Raw genomic sequence first — 22,807 nt, 5'->3', positions numbered from 1 at the left:
AAAAAATTTTTAATATTTTAAAAATTTCAAAGAAATTCACAACAATTTAAATATTTCACAAAGATTTTAAAGATGCCTAAATATTTCTTAAACATTTCAAATCTTTTAAAAATATTTCAAAGAAATTCACAAAGATTTGATAAAAAATTTTAAAGATACCAAAAGACTTTTAAAAATTTTTTAAATTTCAAAGAAATTCACAAAAATTTAAATTTTTCACAAAGATTTTAAAGATGCCTAAATATTTCTTAAACATGTAAAATTTTTAAAAAATATTTCAAAGAAATTCACAAAGATTGCAAAAGATTTCAGAAGATTTCGCAAATATTTCAGAAAAATAAAAAATATTTCAAAGAAATTCACAAAGATTTCACAAAAAATTTTAAATATACCAAAAGAATTTGTAATATTTTTAAAATTTCAAAGAAATTCACAAAAATTGTAATATTTCACAAAGATTTTAAAAATGCCCAAATATTTCTCAAACATTTCAAAAACATTTTTAACATTTCAAAGAAATTCACAAAGATTGCCAAAGATTTCAAAAGATTTCGCAAATATTTCAGAAAAATAAAAAATACTTCAAATAAATTCAAAAGGATTTCACAAGTATTTTAAAGATGCCAAAAGATTTCCCAATATTTCATAAATATTCGAAAATATTTCAGAAAGATTTTAAATATTTCAAAGAAATTCACAAAAATTTTAAAGATGCCAAAAGATTGTTTAATATTTTAAAAATTTCAAAGAAATTCATCAAGATTGCAAAAGATTTCAGAAAATTTCGAAAATATTTCAGAAAAATGAAAAAAAAAATTCAAATAAATTCAGAAGGATTTCACAAATATTTTAAAGATGCCAAAAAATTTATAAAGATTTCATCAAGATTTTTAAATAGTTCAGAAGATTTCGAAAATATTTTAGAAAGATTAAACAAATTTTGAAATAGATGCGACGAAAAACTTCGACTAATTTTCTTAAAATATCGTGACCCTTTTCCGGTCTTAACTTACGCATTTTTTGGCTTCTTTTCCTTTCTTTTTTCGTAGGAGAAGCATCGGGAATGTTGACATTTGAATTTGGATGCATACCATCTTGATTTAACGTATTTGCTTTTCGAGCAATATCCGTCAGGTTTTGAATTTCTTCAGCACTCGGCCAATTCAAATCATTTGTTTCTAGTAACGGATTGTCCGTTTCAGCGTCGATGCGAGCACCAGTCTCTTCAACTGGAAACGAAGACAATACATTTTTTAATTAATTAATTTTAATTAAAAAAAAGATTAAATTTTAATCCAAAAAGATGACATTTTCAAAAATTCTTTGCACAATCAAAATAAACTTTAAAAATAAAACCATTTTTAACAATAGTTTAAAAATTTTCTTTCTGAAAGGGATAAACTTGTCCATTTTGATTTCTTTTCAAATTACACAGCTACAATTTTAAATTCAATATAACAAGCATTTAATCCATAAGATTTGTAGTCGAAATATATTGTTTTTTCAACAAAGTAGTTGAATTTTCAATGAAAAGAGAACAATTTTTTATCCAAAGGACAAATTTTTAACAAAATAATGAGTTTTTTACGTTATAAAGTCAAATAATTTAAAAAGCAGTTTACTTTCCGATCTAAAAGAAGCAATTTTCAATCAAGAAAGGTGAATTTTCAAAGAAATAGTTGAATTTTCAACCTACAAAGATGAATTTTTAACCAAATAGTTAAATTAAAAAAAAATTTATTAACCATATAGTTGGATTTACAACTAAATAGTTACACTTTCAATTAAAATAGACGAATTTTTCACAAAATAGTTGAAATTTTAACCAAATATGTGCATTTTCAACCTTGAAAGATAAATGTTCAATCAAATGGTCGGATTGTTAATAAAAAAAATTAAACTTCAACCAAAAACAGTTTAATTTTTAACAAAATAGTTCAATTTTTTGCTAAAAAGTTGAATTTACAACAAAATAATTTAATTTTCTACAAAATAGTTGAATTTTCAAACCATCAACATGATATCTCGAAAAAATGACAGTTGATATTACAACGAAAAAAGATTAAATTTCTACCAAAAGAGATTAATTAAAAAAAAAAGCATTTTTTTAAACGAAAATGTTTATTCTTCTACTAAAACAGACAAATTTTTGACAAAATACATGAATTTTCAAACAAATACTTGATAAAATTCGATAAAAAAACAGGAATTTTCAACGAAATAGTCCAATTTTTAAACCAGCAATTGCATTTTGAACGAAAAACGAAGAAATTTGAAACCAAGAATATTAATTTTCTACCAAAACAGACGATTTAAAAAAAATGCATGATTTTTAAAATAAACAATTGAATTAAAAACAAAAAAAATCAATTCTCAAACAAAAATGGAAAGAAAAAATTGTCGGTGAAAAAACTAATTTTTAATTGAAAAAAGTCAATGAAATAGTCCAATTTTCAAGCGAAAAATTCCAGTTTTAACACTAAAAAGGAAGAAATTTCAAACTAAGAAGATTATTTTTATACTAAAAAAGACGAATTTTCACATAAACAATTGTATTTTCAACTAAAAAAGATCAATTTTCAACCAAAAATGGAAAAGTTAAGTTCCCAGGGAAAAAATTAATTTTCAATTAAGAAAAAAGGAATTTTCAAGGAAATAGTTTACTTTTGAACCAAACAGTTGCATTTTTTCAACTAAAAATACCATTTTTCAATGAAAAATGGAGAAATTCAATTTTTGCCTAAGTAGTGGAATTTTCTATTTAAAAAAATAGTTTTGCTATAATATACTTCTACTTTGAACCGAAGAGATTAATTTTTAACTATAATTATAAACATTTAAGTGAAATAGCAGGTTGGCCGTTTTAATCGACGAAATAAATTCCCGGCCATTCCCCGGTTTTTTCCCGATTCGCAAACATTTTTCGCGGTCAATGAAATTTAAAAAATTGAACAATAAAGCTAAAAAAATTTACACTTGAGGTAACAAAAACTGGGCTGCAAATTAAAGCACTCAAAGTGGAACTGTTAAATTTTTAACTTTTAACATTGAAATTTAAAAGCTTTTAATTTTAATTTTTTAAATTCAAATGCTCAATAATTTAGGCGTATAAAATTAAAAGTACAAACATTTTTCAATATAAAACAATATAAATCCACGTTATCATTTTTAATGCCCTAAATTAAAAAATCAATCAATGAATTAAAAAATTTTTTAAATTATATAATTTTAAGGAATTTTAAGCTAGAAACATCAAATATTGAAAAATTGAAAAAAAATTTAATTGAGCACTTACTTGAATTAGAAATTGAATTATTTTCTTTTTAAATAGTTTAAACATCCTTGGAAAGCTTCAAAATTTTATTTGAAATCTTGAGAAATCTAGAAGTTGTTTTAAATTTAAAATTATTTTCGAAATTTTTTCAGAACTTCTAAATATCTGTCAAAATTAATTAAATTTTTCCTACAATTGTCAGAAAATCCTACAAATTTGAGAAAATTTCCAAGAAAATTAATTATCAATAAAAAAGACGAACTTTCAACAAAATGTCTGGATTTTCAAATAAACAATTGAATTTTCAACTGAAAAAGATTAATTTTAAACCAAAAATGGAAAAATTAGTTTTCAGTGAAAAAATTAATTTTCAATCAAGAAAACCGGAATTTTCAACCAAACAGTTTCATTTTTAACTGAAAAGAGGAATTTTTAACCAAGAAGATTAGTTTTATAAAAAAAAAAAGACACGAATTTTCAACTAGAAAAGATAATTTTTCAACCAAAAATGAAAAAATTCAACTTCTGCGCTAGCAGTTGACCTTTAAATTTTAGAATATCAGTTTGCAACAAAATAGTTCAATTTTGAACAAAATAGTTGAATCCTAAACCAAAGAAGATTAATTTTCAGTCAAACACTTACATGTTTAAAAAAAAATGAAATTTTCATTTAAACCGATAATTTTTAAAACAAAAAGGCAAAGTTTCAAGAAAGTAGTTAAATTTTTAACGAAGAAAGATTTTCGTTCAATTTTCAATACCAAAATATTAATTTTAAACCCAAAAGGAAGAATTTTCAATAAAACAGTTGAATTTTATACGAAAAAAGATGATTTTCTAAGAAAAAGGAATCAAAAAATTTGAAATTTAAATGTAAAAATAATAAATTTTTTATCATTGACCATTTATTTAAATTGCTTCTGATAGGAATTATTTGACTTTTATCTGATATTTAGATTTTCCCTGACCTACGTCCACCCTGAACAATATATAGAAAGGAATTATTTAATTTAGGAATGTTTAAAGATAATAAATATAAGAACTTACCAACGCCTCTAATTCCTTCCATAAGATCTTCATTCTCGCTAAACTCTTCTTCCACCTGACAAGCTGGCGCCAGACTAAGATTCTGACTTTTGACTATCGGTTTCAATGGTTCATAGTGCGACTGTAATTTAAAAATTTTGCAAATTGAAGAAATTTTTCATGTTTACTTACAACTTCCACTTTTAAGTAAAAAAGAAAAATTCTCAATCAAAAATTGAATAGTTAAATATTCAGTTTAAAAATTTAAACTAAAGAGATAAATTTTCAACTAAAATTATTGGAATATTCAACTGTATAAATTAATATTAAATTTTCATTTTAAAAAAGAAATTTTCAACGAAAGAGATGAATTTTTTAACTAAAGTGATGGAATATTTAACTAGATTAAGAACATTTTTAGTTTAAAAATTTAATTTTCTACCAAAAAGACGAATTTTCAACGAAACACATGAATTTTCATTCAAACAGTTCAATTCTTTTGTAAAAATGATAAATCTTCAATAAAAACTAAATTAGTTAAATTTACGTTTCAAATAAATTTATTTTCAACACACAAAAAATGAATGTTTAACAAAATAATTAAGTTTCCCGATAAACTGATAAATTTTCAACTAAAATTCTAAATCTTCTGATGGAATAGTTACATTTTAAACCAAAAAGATGAATTTTCACCACAATACATAAAGTTTCAAGTCAAAAAGATAAATCTTCAAACAAAAACAGAATAGTAAAATTTTCGTTTAAAATAAAATAATTTTCAGGAAAAGAAAAACAAATTTTCAAAAAAAGAGAAACAAATTTTCAACAAGATAATTTAATTTTTCAACATACTGATGTATTTAAAAAAAAAACAGAATCTTCTACTGGAATAGTTAAGTTTTAAACCAAAACGATGAATTTTCAATAAGGAAAATATATATATTTTTAAGTAAAAAAGAAAAATCCTCAACCAAAAATTAAAGTTAAATTTTCAGTTAAAATAAATTTTAACCAAAGAGATAAATATTCAACTAAAATTATCGGATATTCAACTGTATAAATTAATGTTATTTAAATTTTTATTTCAAAAAATAAATTTTTAACGAAATATATGAATTTTTAACTAAAGTGATGGAATATTTAACTAGATTAAATACACTTTTAGCTAAAAAGAATTAATTTGCTATGAAAAATATTATTTTTCAACAAAATAGACGATTTTTCATCCAAATAGTTGAATTTTTATGTTAAAAAAACAAATTAAAATAAAAAATGGTATAGTTAAATTTTCAGTTAAAAAAAATTAATTTTCAACATAATATTTGAATTCTCCAACAAAATGATCAATTTTCAACTAAAATTATGAATCTTTTACTATAATACCTAAATTGTAATCCATAAAGACAATTTAAATTTTCAGTAAAAAAAAAAAATAATTTAAATTTTCAGTAAAAAAAAAAAAATAATTTTCAACTGAAGTGATAAAATATTCTACTAGATTAAGTAAATTTTTAATTTTCTACCAAAAAGACAAAAGGTTCAATTTTTATGTAAAAATGATAAATTTTCAACAAAAAATGGAATATATGTATTTTTACCCAAACAGTAGAATTTCCACCTAAAAAAATATCAATTTTCAACAAAACAGTTAAATTTTGCCACAAAGTGGTAAATTTTCTACTAAAATTATTCGAATATTCAACTGTAAAAAATAATTTTAGTTAAATTTTCATTAAAAAAAAAAATTCAACGAAAGAGATGAATTTTCAACTAAAGCGATGAAATATTTAACTAAATTGAATATATTTTTAGTTAAAACATGTATTTTGATACCAAAAAGATTAATTTTCAACAAAATATATTAATTTTTTCCAAATAGTAGAACTTTCAAGTAAAAAAGATAAATCTTCAATCAAAACTTAATTAGTTAAATTTTCGTTTCAAATAAACTTATTTTCAACAAAAAAAACGAATATTTAATAAAATAATTAAATTTCCAGACAAACTGATAAATTTTCAACTAAAATTCTAAATCTTCTATTGAAATAGTTACATTTTAAACCAAAAAGATTAATTTTCATCAAAAGATGTAAACTTTCAAGTAAAAAAGATAAATCTTTAACGAAAAATGAAATAGTTAAATTTTTGTTTAAAATAAATTAATTTTCAAGAAAAGAAAAACAAATTTTCAACAATATAATTGAATTGTTCAAAATACTGATGTATTTTTTTTTTTAACTGAATCTTCTACTGGAATAGATTAGTTTTTAACCAAAAAGATGAATTTTCAATAAAGAAAATTAATCTTAGACCAAAAAAGATGAATTTTCAGCAAAATACATAAACTTTCAAGTAAAAAAGATCAACGAAAAATTAAATAGTTAGATTTTCGTTTACAAAAATTAAGTTTTAACAAAATAATTAAATTTTCCGAAAAACTGATAAATTTTCAACTAAAATTCTGAATCTTCTATTGTAATAGTTAAATTCTAAACCAATATGATGAATTTTCAAGAAGGAAAATAGATCAATCTTTAAGTAAAATAAAAATTGTAGACCAAAAATTTAATAGTTAAATATTCAGTTAAAAAAATGTAAACTAAAGAGATTAAATTTCAATTAATAAAATTAATTATCTATAAAAGGCACGAAAACAAATTATTTTTAACTAAAGTGACGAAATATTGAACTACATTAAGTAAATTTTCAGTTAATAAATTTAATTTTGTACCAAAAAGACGAATGGTTCAATTTTTATGTAAAAATTATAAATTTTCAATTAAAAATAGAATATATGTATTTTTACCCAAACATTAGAATTCTCAAACAAAAAAAAAAGATTAATTTTCAACAAAATAGATCAATTTTGCCACAAAAGTGATAAATTTTCAACTAAAAACTGGATTTGTTAGTATTATTGAATGAAAACAATTATTTTAATTCATGACGTTTATTCTAAACATTCATAAACACAAAAGCGCAAAAAATTGAAAAATAAATGAATTTTGAAACGAATACTTAAATTTTTTACTAAAAAATATATATATTTTTTTTAGAAAAAAAAAAGAATAGTTAAACTTTCAGTAGAAAAAATTAATTTTCAACCAAAAGAAACGTATTTTCTACAAAATAGTTCGATTTTGAACAAAAGTGATGAATTTTCAAATCAAATTATCAATCTTCAAATTGAATAATTAAATTTTAAACCAAAAAGATGAATTTTTAAACCAGAAGATTAATTTTCACATAAAAAAATGATCAATCTTCAACTAAAATAGTTGAATTTGATGCGTCAAAATTAAACTGGCTTGTAAAATATTCATCTTTTCAAATTAAAAATTAAAGATTATGTTTGAAAATGCAACTCTTCCTGGTTGAAGCTTATTCTTTTTTTTTTTAAATTCGATCATTTGGTGCAAGATTCGGCAATTAGGAAATTGTAATAAAACCTGTATTTGGTGTGAAAATTGTAATTTTGAATAAAATTGTACTTTTTCAACTGAAAAAAGGTGAAAAAAGATGAGAAACCCCAAAATAGGAGAAAAAGGTGAATAGGTGATACTCTGTGATGACTGTCTTTATGAAATGTTAAAGATATTTAAAATATTTTGAAATGTTTGACCGGGAAAGCTGAAAACCCGGGAAATGACCGGGAATTTTATGAAATAGGGAAATGACAGTGAATTTATTTTTTCACTGAGAATTTTACAACATTTTTAGAATAAAAATTTGGTAAAACTGTGATTTCAACCGTTTTAAAATAATTTCCTAAATTGTGATTTTTATAAATTATTACATCATTTACGTTAGAATGTTTAATTCGAAAATCTTTCACTTTAAAACTTTTCCATTTTAGATTTTTAATTTTTAAGCATATATTTTAATTCGAAAAATTTTAAAATGCAGTTTTACAGGTTAAAACAAAATTTTTCATTAGAAGTTTTAAAAATCGAAGATTTGTTTTTAAAATAATCAAAGTGCAGTTTTGAGGATTTAAACAATTAAAAATTAAAAGAAATTGAAGTTGAAAATTTTTGATAAAAAACAGTTTTATTTTATCAAATATAAATATAAATAAATAAATTATTTTTAAAATGGATCTGTACTCTAAGAATAGAAATCTGAACAATAACTGATATGACCAAACAATTCTAGATCCGTTCAAAATTTGAGAATTTCCAGATTGTAACTGTTTCAATCCAGAAGTCTTTATAAAAATTGAAATTAATATATCATATATTCCGATAATTTTATTTTTAAATACAAATTTTCATGATTTATCAATAATATATTTTTAATTCAGAGTTTTAGGTCTTCCTTTGTATTATTTTTTTACATTAAATTTAATAAATAAATGTATCAATATATTATTTCTATTAATTTTTTTAGCCATCAAAAATGTAAACGTGCGTTTTACTATTTTAAACTTAAAAATAATAATAATATAGTTATAATTAAAGGTTTTTATTAAATTAAAAATATTGATAGTCCAAATTATTTAATTTTTATCCCATTTAATTTGAAATTTCTTAATGCAGAAAAAGAATAAGTAATTAATATTTAGCAATATTTCACTGTTCATTCAAGACGAGTAAATTGAAACCAAATATTTAAAAGAAAGCAATTTGAAACTAAATTGTTTTACGTAGAAAGCTTTGAATCTTTAGATTTTCAAAAAACGTTTAAACTTTTAGCTTTACAATTTTAATTGTTCTATTTAAAAATATTTAATTTATAAATGAAATTGTTAAATTTTGACGCATAAATAACAATTAAACACTTATTATTTGTATAAAAAATTTGAGTAATTTTAAGAGATATGTAGAAGTTTTGAAACGATTCAAAATTAATTAAAAACTTTAAATTATTTCAAGTAATTTAAAGGAAGTATGTTGACATTTTTTTTTCAAAACTTCTAAATATACTTAAAAAATAATCGAAATTTTCCTGCAATTTTTGAAAATCCAGCAAATTAAATAAAACCCTTCAAATCTTCCATGATTTTCTATGATCATTTTTTAAATCTCTTAAAATCTTCTTCAACTTTCTATTACGATAATTTTTCAAAGTAAAAAATCATTTTCAATTTTCCTAAGAATCTTAAGAAAATTTTTCTTAAAAAAATTCTAAATTTTTGAAATCTATAAAAATCTCAATTTTATTTTAAATTCGGCTGTAAGTATTTCAAATTATTTCAAGTTCTCATATTTTTACAAATAATAAATGTTCTATTCTTATTTATAAATTCAAATTCAAATTTAATTTTTTTTAATTTGCAGGATTTTCTAAAAGTTATAGACAAAATTCAATTAATTTTGAAATATATTTAAAAGTTCCAATAAAAATTCAAAAATTATTTTGAATTTGGACAAATTTAAAACAATATTAGTGTTAGTACCATCCATTTGGTAAGTGTAAATTTTGTAGCATTTGAATCTGAATTTTAATTTAATTTTTAATTTGGATTTTGGTCTAATTCAAATTTCTCAAATTTTCAATTTTTGAATCGAAAACTTTTAAATTTCAATTTTTAAATGTTAGGAATTCAAGTATTCCACTTTAAATGCTTTAACTTGTTGTTTATTGTTTAATACTTTATATGGAAAAATGTTTAGAATATAGTTTGATTTTTAAAATTTCATTGGCCGTAAAAAATGTTTGCGAATCGAGAAATGACCTGAACGTGCAATTGATAAGTATAAAAAAATGCAATTATATTTTAGTAAGATTGTAGATGAAACAGAACCGAAATCACTTGATTTTTATCGTCAACGAGCCATACTCAGTGAAACCGACATAAAAAGTTTGTGTTTGAGAACGAAAGATCAGTCTAATTCAGCAGAATGAATATTTACCTTTTCACTATTTATATTATTTCCAAATGTAGATAAAAAAGCACAAAAACACAATTGTAATTATCGTGATAACTTTGAATTGAATTTAAAATCACAGCTGATTGCAAGTAAACATCAAACACTCATCTAACGAGAATTAGCGCATACCACCGACAGGGGCGCTGCGGTGCTTCCGCTTCCCCAGCGAATTGAATCTTCCATCTCTTTTCATTTAATTCTTACAGTTTGTCGTGATATTTTTCTTTTCCTTAAGTTTTCTTTTCCAATTTTTAAATAAAGAATTCGTTATAAAATAATGAATTAATAATACTTTGAAATAGAGAAGATTAAAAAAGTTCCAGTCATTTTTTCAATATTCCAAGACTTTTTCAGGTCTTGTAGCAACCCTGAGGTAGGGTAGACACCCTGTATTAAATATATATATATTTTTTAAATGATAGGAAAGATACGAACCTTGAGATGTTCGAAAAATTTGAGCTGACTCGTGAACTTGCTGCTGCAGAGTTCGCACTTGAAGGTGGGAAGTTGATTGGCACTATTAGCGGTAGGCGGCTTTGAGGCAGATTCCTGACTGACTTTAGCCTGCTTTTTCGAATTCACCTTTTTCCCCTGCTGTTTCAACTTCTTGGGGATTCGCTTCTTGTGAGGCAGCGACCTCTTCACACCTGCAGGATGAATCACCTCCTCACTACTCTCGGGCTCGTCCTCGTATTTAAAATTAATTTCCTCCTCGTGTTTGTACCCGGGCAAACTCGGATAAACATCTAGATTTGAGTCGCCGATTGGATCAGTTGCGTACATATTCACGGTCTCAAGAGTCTGCAGTTCCACAACATCTCTGAGTCCAGAATCGTCGTGCAACTGCTGCTTCTGTTGCTGCTGAATTTGCACGGCTACCAGCGCTGCTGCAAGTTTTCGATCCTCCTAAAGGGGGGAAAAAAAAAGATAGTCATTGACTATCTGGTGGCGACTCCCCGGTTTTTCCATTTTCCCGGTCAACTAAAAGTAACATATTCATATTTTCCGCAAAACGCAAAGATTTATTTTAACGAATGATCTACCAATTTTTTCCGACAGGAAACTGAGAGGAAATTTATTACTCCATTAAAAAAAAAATACCAGTTGGAAGTGCTCGGAGAACCCTTTTTTCTGGCATAACTTGACAGAGCTTTTCCGATAATTGTTCACAAATAAATGTTTTCGACATTAATAATACTAAAAATAATAAAAATAAATGGTCAAAAATAAATGTAAGGCTTTGAAAATTTAAGAGTTTTTTTTTCAAATCGAGAATCTGTAAATAAAATTATTTCAGGACAAAAGTTCGAAAGTAGAAAAAATTAAAAACTTTAAAACTTGATTACTTAAAATTCAAAGAAATTGAAATTGCCTTAGCGCTTTTAAATAAAAATAATTTCTAATTTCATACTAGTTTAAATTACATTAAATGTTTCAAAGTAAAACCTCTTAAATTGCAGAATTAAAATTTTTTGTTACATTTAAAAATTAAATAAAATTGATGCCACAAATTTGTCTAAAATAAAAAATTAAGTTTTCGTCATTTTTACCTATCGAAATGTAAAATTAAAAAATTATAAACCTTTAAAATTGAATTATTCGAAAAAAATTTTTTAACAAAAAGTAATTTTTAATTTTTAACAGAAGTGTTTAAAAACGTTATCGAAACTGAAGGGGAAAAATTCTTTGCATTGTTATTAACAGATCATAAAAATGGTAATTTATTTATTTTTTGTATCTGTTTAATATAATAATATAATCAATTGTTTGTGTCCATTTAACAATTTTTTAAACTTTTAATATTGAAAAATTTGTTATTATGACTTTTAAAATTGATTATGTCTTTGATATTAAGCAAACAATTGAAAATAAATCAATTTGGAAACAAATATCTAAATTTTGCACTAAAAAATACAAATTTTTAACAAAAATATGATAGTTAAACTTTTCGCTGAAAAAATTTAAAAAAAAATTAATTTCCAACAGAATTGTCGAGTTTTAAAGCCAAGAAAACGAATTTTGTACAAAAAATTGAATTTTATACCAAAACATTTTTTTTTTCAGTCCAAAAAATTCGAGTTTTAAATAAAATAAATGAATTTTTAACTAAAATGGATAAAACAACAAAATAGTTAAATTCTCAACAAAAAAAAAAAATTAATTTCCAATTAAAATTAGGACTCTTTATCAACAATAATTAATTTTGAACCAAACAGTAGAATTTTCAGCCAATAAGATAAGTTTATTTTTATAAAATAAACGAATTTATTTTTTAACCAAGTAAATTTATTTCTAACCTGAAAGATGAATTTTCAATCCAAAAGAAGAATTTTTAAACAAGGAGATTAACTTTCAAATAAATGATCATTTTCTCCAAAAAATGTAAATTTTTTCTAGGAAAAAATCGATTTTTTAACAAAATACGTGAATTTTCAAGAAATAAATTAATCTTTAGTCAAAAAAGACAAATTTACATCAAAATTGTTGTTAAATTTTGAATTAGAAAAAGCTAATTTTCAACTCAAAATGGAATGGTGAATTTTCAGTTGAAAAAATTATCTTTCAAACATTCTGATAAATCTTCAACTGGAATTGTTGAATTTTACACCAACAAAAAAGATTAATTTTCAAAAAAAAGACGAATTTTCCACAAATTACATGAATTCTCAAAAAATAGTTTAATTTTTAAATAAAAAATATCAATTTTCATCCAAATAGTTGAATTTCCCCCCCAAAAAGATAAAATTTCAACCAAAAATAAAATATTTGATTTTTCCGTTCAAAATCTAATTCTTAACAAATAAAATATCAGATTTTCAGAAAAATAGTGAAATTTTCTACTGGAATGGGTTCTATACTGTTATACAATTCCATTTTTGTTCGAAAATTTATATTTTTTAGTTGAAAATTCATTTCTTCGATTGAAAATTGGTAAGTAGATACATTTTAAACAAAAGAAATGAATTTTCAATCAAAAAGATTAAATTTCAACCAAAAGAGACCATTTTCAGTTATTTTTATGCCAAAAACAAGGATTTTCTACAAGACAATGGAATTTTTAAGCCGAAAATGATTTTTTAACAAAAAAATACTTAAATTTTCAACCAAGAGAAGTGCTTCAGTAAATAAAAAAAATGTATCATCTAAAATGTTAAATTTTGAAGACAAATAGACGAATTTTTTTACAAAACAGTTCAGTTTAAAACCCGAAAATGTGAATATAAAAGTTTTATTTTGAATCAAACAAAATTAATTTTTAACTAAAATTATTAATAATAAACCAAAGCAACGAAACTTTAACCAAATAGTGGATTTTTTAATTTAAAAAATATCAATTTTCTTCCAAAAAGACAATTATTAAACAATATAAGTACATTTTTAATTGTAAAGATAAAGTTTCACCTACTTCAAAAAAGACAAATTATCAACAAAATAACACATGAATTTTCAACCAAATAGTTAAATTTTCAACTAAAAAGGATAAATTTTCTACTTAGGTTCAATTTAAAGTCAAAAGAATTAATTTTAAACCGATCAGATGAATTTTCAATCAGGAAAATTCAATTTTTACCAAAAAGTGACACATTTTCCACCGAAATAATAAACTTTGGATAAAACAGTGGAATTTGCCAACAAAAATGTAAATTTTCTACCCAAAAAGAAATTTTTAACAAAAATTTGAAAAAATAGTTAAATTCTCAACCGAAATAAATAAATTTTTCACTGAAATTATGAATCTTCAACAAAAAAAATTGAAAATTCAACATGTTTGTAGAAAATTCGCCTTTTTTTATTTAAAAATTCATATGTTATCGTACAAATGTGATCCTTTTTGGCTAAAAACACAACTCACATCCTTTAACATGACAGAGCAAAAAATTGCAAAATTAATTAATTTTCAACTAAAATAATGAATCTTCATTTGAAATAGTGAAACTTTCAACAACAACAAAATAACTTTTACAAAAAAAAAATTGTTGACCAAAGCTTAAATAATTAAGTTTTAAATTAAGAAATTCAATGTTGAACCAACAAAGATGAATATTCGAATAAAAAATATAATTTTTTAAACCAAAAAAAAAAAGAATAATTAAATTTTCAGTCAAAAATTGAATGTTCAACCAAAAAATTAGTTTTTAACTGAAATTATAGAACACTGAACTGGAATAGTATTTTCATTTTTAGTTTAGGAAAAATTAAATTTTCAACAAAATCCTTTATTTTTCAACCAAGTAAATTTATTTTTAACCTGAAAGATGAATTTTTAATTAAAAAAAAATAAATTTTTAGTATAAATGATGAATCTTCAATAAACAACTTAATTTTCAACAAAAGAGTTCATTTATCAACCAAGTTAATTTGTTTATAACCTGAAAAATGAATTTTCAACCCAAAAGAAGAATTTTTAAACAAGGAGATCAACTTTCAAATAAAAAATCATTTTCTCCAAAAATGTTAATTTTTTACGAGAAAATCAATTTTCAACAAAATAAATAAATTTTTAATTATAAAAGAGAAATTAACATCAAAATTGTTGAATTTTGAATTAAAAAAAGTCAATTTTCAACTGAAAGTAGAACGGCGAATTTTCAGCTGAAAAAAATAAATTTCAACCAAAGTGATGAATTTTCCAAAAACAGTTTAATTTTTAAATAAAAAATATGAATTTTTATCCAAAAAAGATAACATTTAAACAAAAAATAGAATAATTAAATTTCCTGTTAAAAATTTCTGTTCAATTTCCAGTAAAAAAAATCGCTTTCACCCAAAGAAAAAAATTTTTAATATAAATTATAAATCTTCAATCAAAAAATTAATTTTCAGCAAATGAGTTTATTTTTCAACCAAGTAAATTTATTTCTAACCTGAAAGATGAATTTTCAACCCAAAAGAAGAATTTTTAAACAAGGAGATTAACTTTCAAATAAAAAATCATTTTCTCCAAAAAATGTTAATTTTTTTAAGGAAAAAATCGATTTTTTAACAAAATACGTGAATTTTCAACGAAACAAATTAATTTTTAATAAAAAAAGACAAATTTACATCAAAATTGTTGTTAAATTTTGAATTAGAAAAAGCTAATTTTCAACTCAAAATGGAATGGTGAATTTTCAGTTGAAAAAATTATCTTTCAAACAATCTGATAAATCTTCAACTGGAATTGTTGAATTTTACACCAACAAAAAAGATTAATTTTCTACAAAAAATGACGAATTTTCCAGAAATTACATGAATTCTCAAAAAATAGTTTAATTTTTAAATAAAAAATATCAATTTTCATCCAAATAGTTGAATTTTCACCCCAAAAATATCAAATTTCAACCACAAAATAGTTGATTTTTCCGTTGAAAATCTAATTCTTAACAAATAAAATATCAGATTTTCAGAAAAATAGTGGAATTTTCTACTGGAATGGGTGAATTTTAAGTTGAAAATTTAATTTTCAACAAAGTAGTTATATTTTGAAAAAGAGATGAATTTTCAAGAAAAAAAGATAACTTCCCAATGAAAAATATGAAAAAAAATTATATTATAATTCAGAAACATTTCATCTTCGAAATACTACTTCTACTCTAAAAATTATTTGAAGTACTCTCTTTTTTTTATTTTCTCTCTTTTTATTTAGTTCCCTGTTCTGAAATAAAAACTATAATTATTTTCTAAAATTCCCTGTTCCCGGTCAAATCGAAACCCTGTTACAACTCTTTCCTGAGTGAAAAATCTTTATTTGTTAAAAACTCGCCTTTTCAAAGGGTAACAAATTCAACAATTTTTTAATAAAAAAATTTCCATTGAGTTTCGTAAATCTGGAATAAATTTAGAAAAATGTAAGCAAATTCAAAAGAATTTCATGAAATGCATAAGAATTATAGGTGAGGTTGAAATACTTCGAAAACAATTACATAAAAATTTTTTAAATAAAAAAATCCATTAAATAAGTAGAATTGAGTAAACTTAGAAGAATTCAAGTTAATTAAAGAAAATCAAGAGAATTCCAAGAAAATTCAAACAAATTTCAAATCTTAATGACTACAAAACAATTCAAAAGAATTCAAATTATTTTAAAAATCGGAAAAATGTCCTTGATTTTAGTAAAATTTGAGTGAATTTAAAAGAATTTAAAGGAGATGAAAAGAATTGAGTGAATTTAGAAGAATTCAAAAGGATTGAATAAAATTCAGGATAAATGCATGAAAATTCAGGGCAAATTCCAAATGAATTGCAAAAAAAAATTGAGAATCTTTTGAAATCTTTGAAAACCTACGAAATCCCTGAATTCTTGTGAATAAATTTTTTGAAATTCATCAAATAATATTAAAGGCCCTAAAAATTACTTTAAATTATTAAAACCCTTGGAATTCCCTTGAAGATAAAATAAAAAATTTCTTAAAATATTTCAAAACCTTTGGTATCTTTTGAAAATCCTTGAAACTTGAAAATTTAAAATGGCCTAAAATACTTCAAATCATTTCAAAACGTTTAAAATACCTTGAAATTTTTTAAAGCTTCTGAAAATGCCACGGAATTTGAACAAATATATCTTGAACTATTAAAAATCCTTTGATAATTTAAATATTTAAATATTAATAAATACCGTGAAATTCTATGAAATCCGGTGATATTTTTTGAAACCTTGGAAATATCCTGTGATAGCTTTTAAAATAATTAAAAAACTCCTAGGTCCTATAAAAAGAATAAATTTTTCGAAATCCACTAAAATATTATAAAATCCCGTGAAATTCTACGATATTTCCTGAAATCCCGGAAAATGTATTAAAATATAATGAGAGTTTTAAAATCACAGGTCTCCCAGTTCTTATGGGTATTCATAGGGTTTAGAAAAATACAAGTTAAATTAAAAAGAAAGAAAAATTATATTGATTTTCGTAAAATTGAAATAAATTTAGAGGAATTGAAGGTAAACGAGAAGTCGATGAAATTCATAAAAATTCCAGGTGAATTTTTAAAAATTCAAATAAATTGAAAACAAATTAAAAATATGACAAAGCTTTATTGAATTACAAAAAAAAAATTTTAATCTTTCAACAATTCAAGGGAATTCAAGAAAATTTTACGAAATGTCTGAGACTTTAAGGGATGTTAAAAAGAATTTTGGATTAATTACATAAAAAGTGCTAAAAATATATTTTTAAACTACTGATTTAGGTAGAATTGAGTAAACTTACAAGAACTAAAGTGAATTAAATAAATTCCAAAGAATTCAAAAGAATTCAGGATAAATTAATAAGAATTCCGGAAAAAATCGATGAAAAACATAATAAATCAAGCTGAATTTAAAAAGAAATCAAGTAAATTTAAAACAATTTAAAAATATGAAAAAATTCTGATGAAATTTCTAAGACTTTTGGGTTAAGAGTTCAGCATGAATTAATAAGAATTCATGGCGAGTTCCAAATGAATTCCAAATAATATTTAAAAAACTCTTAAAATCATTCAAACCCTACGAAATCTCGCAATTTTTGTAAATAAATTCTTTGGAATTCACTAAAATGTTAAAATTCCTTAAAATTATTTAAACCCATAGAAACCCCTTGAAATTGTTTAAATCTCTTGAAAATATGCTTGAAAATTCCTTGGAATTTTTTTAAATACCCTAAAATACTTTAAAGTTAAAAAAAAATGTCTTAATTTTTTTTTTTAAATAATCTAAAATATTTTAAATCCTTCAAAATCTTTTGACATCCTTTTACAATTTTTTAAAGCTCTTGAAAATGTCAAGGTATTTGTAAAAATACTTTAAAATATTTAAAATTCTTTGACCATTTTATCAAATGATCCTCAGGATCAATTAAAACAGAAATTTAAAAAAAAAACCCAAAAAATCCATTGAATTAAGTAGAATTTGAATGAATTTAGAATAAGTAAAAAAAAATTCGAAAGAATCCAGGATAAATTAATAAAAATTCAGGGTGAATTCCAAAAAAATAATTTTAAATCTCTTCAAATCTTTGAAACCCTACAACATATCTCACTTGTTATAAGAAAATTCTTGAAATCCAATAAAATATTATAAAATCTGTGACATTCTATCAAATCTTATATTTCCTCAAATCCTGGAAAATTAAATAAATTTTAATCAGTTGGAATGCCCTGAAACTTTTAAAAGCTCTTAAAAATTCATTATATTTTTTTGAAATACTCTAAAATCTTAAAATCCCTTCAGATTATTGAAATCTATTAAACATTTCGGAGAAATAGATATAGAAGAAATAAAAATTTGGTTTGAAAAATTCAATTTTCCATTGATTTTTATTCTCCTGGATAAATTCCAATTCCAGCTCAAAATTGGTTAAAAAATGAAAATTCCCAATTCAGAATATTAATTCTTTTCGAAAATTCTCCGTTCTAACTCTTCTAATGTCTAAGAGAATTAATAATTCTTTTGTATAAATTCTAGTTTCAACTCAGAATTCGTTAAAATTTTTTAATTCCCTGCTTCAATTCAAAATTATTATTATTCTGCATAAACTCCAGTTCCATCTATAAATTAGTAAAAATTTGAAAATTCCCTGTTTAAATTAAAAGTTAAATTATTGTTTTTTGAAATAGTTTAAAATTCCTTAAAATGCTTCGAAACTTTATTTCAAAATTTTGAAACATCTACAACTACACGTTATTTTACATTTTTTCAAATTAATTTTTTTTTAATTCTGCCAAATTAAAGAAATTTTCTTAAAATCTTTCACATACATTTTTGACAATTTTGTAAATCTTTTTAAATATTCTCTTAAGATTAGTTTATTAAAATAAAAAATAGTATTTTCATTTTTAGTTTAGGAAAAATTAAATTTTCAACAAAATACTTTATTTTTCAACCAAGTAAATTTATTTTTAACCTGAAAGATGGATTTTTAATCAAAAAAGTAAATTTTTAGTATAAATGATGAATCTTCAATAAACAAGTTAATTTTCAGCAAAAGAGTTCATTTTTCAACCAAGTTTATTTTGTTTATAGTCTGAAAAATGAATTTTCAACCCAAAAGAAGAATTTTTAAACAAGGAGATCAACTTTCAAATAAAAAACTCCAAAAAATGTTAATTTTTTACGAAAAAATCAATTTTTCAACAAAATACGTCAATTTTCAACAAAATAAATAAATTTTTAACTATAAAAGAGAAATTTACATCAAAATTGTTAAATTTTGAATTAAAAGAAATCAATTTTCAATTGAAAGTAGAACGGCAAATTTTCAGTTGAAAAAATTTAATTTCAACCAAAGTGATGAATTTTCCAAAAATAGTTTAATTTTTAAATAAAAAATATGAATTTTTACCCAAAAAAGATAACATTTCAACCAAAAATAGAATAATTAAATTTTCTGTTAATAATTTCCGTTCAATTTTCGGTAAAAAAAAATCACTTTCACACAAAGAAAAAAAAGTCTTCAACCAAATATCTCATTTTACAAACGAAGAAGTAAATTTTTAATATCAATTATAAATCTTCAATAAAAAAAGACAAATTTACACCGAAATTGTTGTTTAATTTTGAATTAGAAAAACCTAATTTTCAACGCAAAATGGAATGGTGAATTTTCAGTTGAAAAAATTATCTTTCAAACAATCTGATAAATCTTCAACTGGAATCGTTGAGTTTTACACCAACAAAAAAGATTAATTTTTTACAAAAAAAAAAGACAAATTTTCCACAAATTACATGAATTCTGAAAAAATAGTTTAATTTTTAAATAAAAAATATAAATTTTCATCCAAATAGTTGAATTTCCCCCCCAAAAAGATCAAATTTCAACCAAAAATAAAATAGTTGATTTTTCCGTTCAAAATCTAATTCTTAACAAACAAAATATCAGATTTTCAAAAAAATAGGGAAATTTTCTACTGGAATGGGTGAATTTTTAGTTGAAAATCATTTTAAATATTCTCTTAAGAATAATTTATTAAAGTAAAAAAAAAATCATTTCCAATTTTCCTAGGAAATGATTATTCTTTTTGATTATTTGAAAAAATTTTACAATCAAAATTGAAGGATTATTTTTTCTACAAATTTGTCAAATTCATGATCGAAAAATAAATTCACGGTCATTTCCCAGTCTCATAAAATTCCCGGTTTAAAAAAGTGAGTTGAGAAAAAAAATATTGAATAATAGTGACTGCGTGATGAGTCTTGATTATTTTATACAGTTACTTCTCACAGAAATTCTCTGATTCTCGCTAATTTTTTTTTTTTTTTTTCAAAGTGCTTGACTCTCTGAAGCTAATTTTTTTATTTATTTTTTATTACTTACCTCAGTCATATCTGGAGGTAGGAGATCTTCAGCCTCGTAATACTGAGCGGTAGTACTGTACTCGGCTCCAACATCGGAATTGATCATGTCGACGACCATTCCTTCAGAAAGTAATTCCCCGTTAAGTGCGTAAAGAGAGATTCCCTTTCCCAAAGATTCGCCATCAGCACTCTGAATTGTGATATACTGTGCTCCCTCCATTCCCCCCAAAAGCACCGTCTGGGCTTCTTCTTCTTCTACCGTCACTTCCATGACTCGTTGATTGATTATTTATTTAGTCTATTCAGTAATTGTCTAGGTTCATTCAGTTTATCATCTGAAAACAAAATTTCCCACTTTTTTCCTCAACTTTTCCACATTTTCATCAAGTCAAAAAGAAGATCCAAACTTCAGAGTGACCGTTTTAATGGAAGAAAAAAATTCCCGGTTCGCAAACATTTTTCACGGCCAATGAAATTTAAAAAATCAAACTATATTCTAAACAATTTTCCATATAAATTAATAAATAATCAATTAAAGCATTTAAAGTGGAACACTTAAATTCCCAACTTTTAAAATTGAAGTTTAAAAGTTTTCAATTCAAAAATTGTCTATTCAAATATGCTCAATAACTTTTATAAATTATAGAGTTATAAGATTCAGATTAAGTTCCAAAAATATAAACATTAAAAATTGAAAAATAATTTTTTTAACTTCTTAAATTAGAAGTTAAATTGTTTTTAGTTCAAAATATGCAACTAATAAATATTTTAATTAATAATTTAACTAATTTGTTTAAAAATTACTATTTTTTTATTAAAAAACCAATTATTCGGTTATAAGTTACCAACTTTTTTTTTTAATTCATTTTATTGGTTAAAGATTTAAATATTTGGTTAAAAATCCTTTTTTTTCGTTTGTTGAAAATTCAACTATGTTGGTAGAAAATGCAATTATTTTAGTTAAAAATTAAGTAATTGGTTCAAGATTGAACTGTGTTTGCGAAAATTCGTCTTCTTGGTTTGAAAATCTAACAATTTGTTAGAACATTCAACTATTTAGTTGAAAATTGATATATTCCGGTGAAAATTGACCGTTTTTAGCTCAAAATACAAATATTCAATTTTTTGGTTGATAATTTAACTAATTGGTTAAAAACTAAACTATTTTGTGGAAATTTCTTTCTTTTTTTGGCTGAAACCTAATTTTTTAACTAAAAATTTTCATAATGAACTTTTGTTCGGAAATTCAATTATTTGATTAAATATTTGTTTTTTTTTTGAAAATTCTACCATTTTGGTAGAAAATTCACTTATTGGTTGAAAATGAAATTAATGGTTAATGCCAAAAAAATTTTTTTTCATGATTTACAAATAAAATATTTTTAATTCAGAGTTTCAGGTCTTCCTTTATATTATTTTTTATATTAAATTTAATAAATAAAATAAATGTATCAATATATTATTTCTATTAATTTTTTCAGCTATTAAAAACTGTAAACGTGCATTTTACTATTTTCAACTTAAAAATAAATTCATAATAACATAGTCATAATTAAAGGTTTTCATTAAATTAAAAATATTGTGAATCTAAATAATTTAATTTTTATCCCATTTAATTTGAAATTTTTTAATGTTGAAAAAGAATAAATATTTAATATTTAGCAATATTTCAATGTTCATTTAAGACGAGTAAGCTTTGAATCTTTAGATTTTCGAAGAACTTTTAGCGTTACAATTTTAATTTTTCTATTTAAAAAGTGTTTAATTTATAAGTGAAATTGTTAAATTTTGAGTATGTAGAAGTTTTGAAAAGATTCAAAATTAATTAAAAACTTGAAATTATTTCAAGTAATTTAAACGAAGTGTGTTAACATTTTTTTCAGAACTTCTAAATATACTTTAAAATTACTCGAAATTTTCCTACCATTTTTGAAAATCCAGTAAATTAAATAAAATCCTTCAAATCTTCCATGTTCTTCTTTGATAATTTTTTTAATCTCTTAAAATCTTTTTAAACTTTCTGTTACAATAATTTTTCACGGTGAAAAATCATTTTCAGTTTTCCTAAGAATCTTAAGAAAAATTTTGTGTTCTTATGAAGTCTTTCACAATTATTAAAAAAATTCCAAATTTAATTCGAATCTTTTTAAACCACTTCTAGATTTCTCAAGATTTTGAAATAAAATTTTAAAGCTTTTGAAGGACTGTTTAAAATAAAAAATATTAATTTTCAACAGAATAATAGGTCCATTTTCAATCAAATAGGTGAATTTTCTACCAAAATAGTGGAATTTTCAACAAAATAAATAAAAATACGAACAAAGAGATGTTATCTGAATTCAAAAAGATGAGTTTCTTTTTTTTTTAAGTTGAATGTTCAACCAA

The 22,807-nt window shown here is 22.6% G+C and overlaps 1 protein-coding gene across 1 annotated transcript in view; it reads right to left on the bottom strand.

The window, feature by feature from the left end:
• LOC117173191 (zinc finger protein 260-like) overlaps positions 1-22,807 on the bottom strand; it is a 47,637-nt gene that overhangs the window by 22,738 nt on the left and 2,092 nt on the right. Inside the window, exons 2-5 of the mRNA XM_033361616.1 lie at positions 20,442-20,757; positions 10,609-11,079; positions 4,322-4,442; positions 1,014-1,229 (exon numbers count right to left, since the gene is read on the bottom strand). Coding sequence (XP_033217507.1) covers positions 1,014-1,229; positions 4,322-4,442; positions 10,609-11,079; positions 20,442-20,693 — 1,060 coding nt within the window. The 5' untranslated portion in view covers positions 20,694-20,757. The remainder of the gene's footprint in view (positions 1-1,013; positions 1,230-4,321; positions 4,443-10,608; positions 11,080-20,441; positions 20,758-22,807) is intronic.

This window comes from Belonocnema kinseyi, chromosome 5 (genome assembly GCF_010883055.1).
Source record: "Belonocnema kinseyi isolate 2016_QV_RU_SX_M_011 chromosome 5, B_treatae_v1, whole genome shotgun sequence".
NCBI classification, from domain to species: domain Eukaryota; kingdom Metazoa; phylum Arthropoda; class Insecta; order Hymenoptera; family Cynipidae; genus Belonocnema; species Belonocnema kinseyi.
Note: the sequence above shows the minus strand (reverse complement) of the source record. Positions and strands in the feature narration are given on the sequence as shown.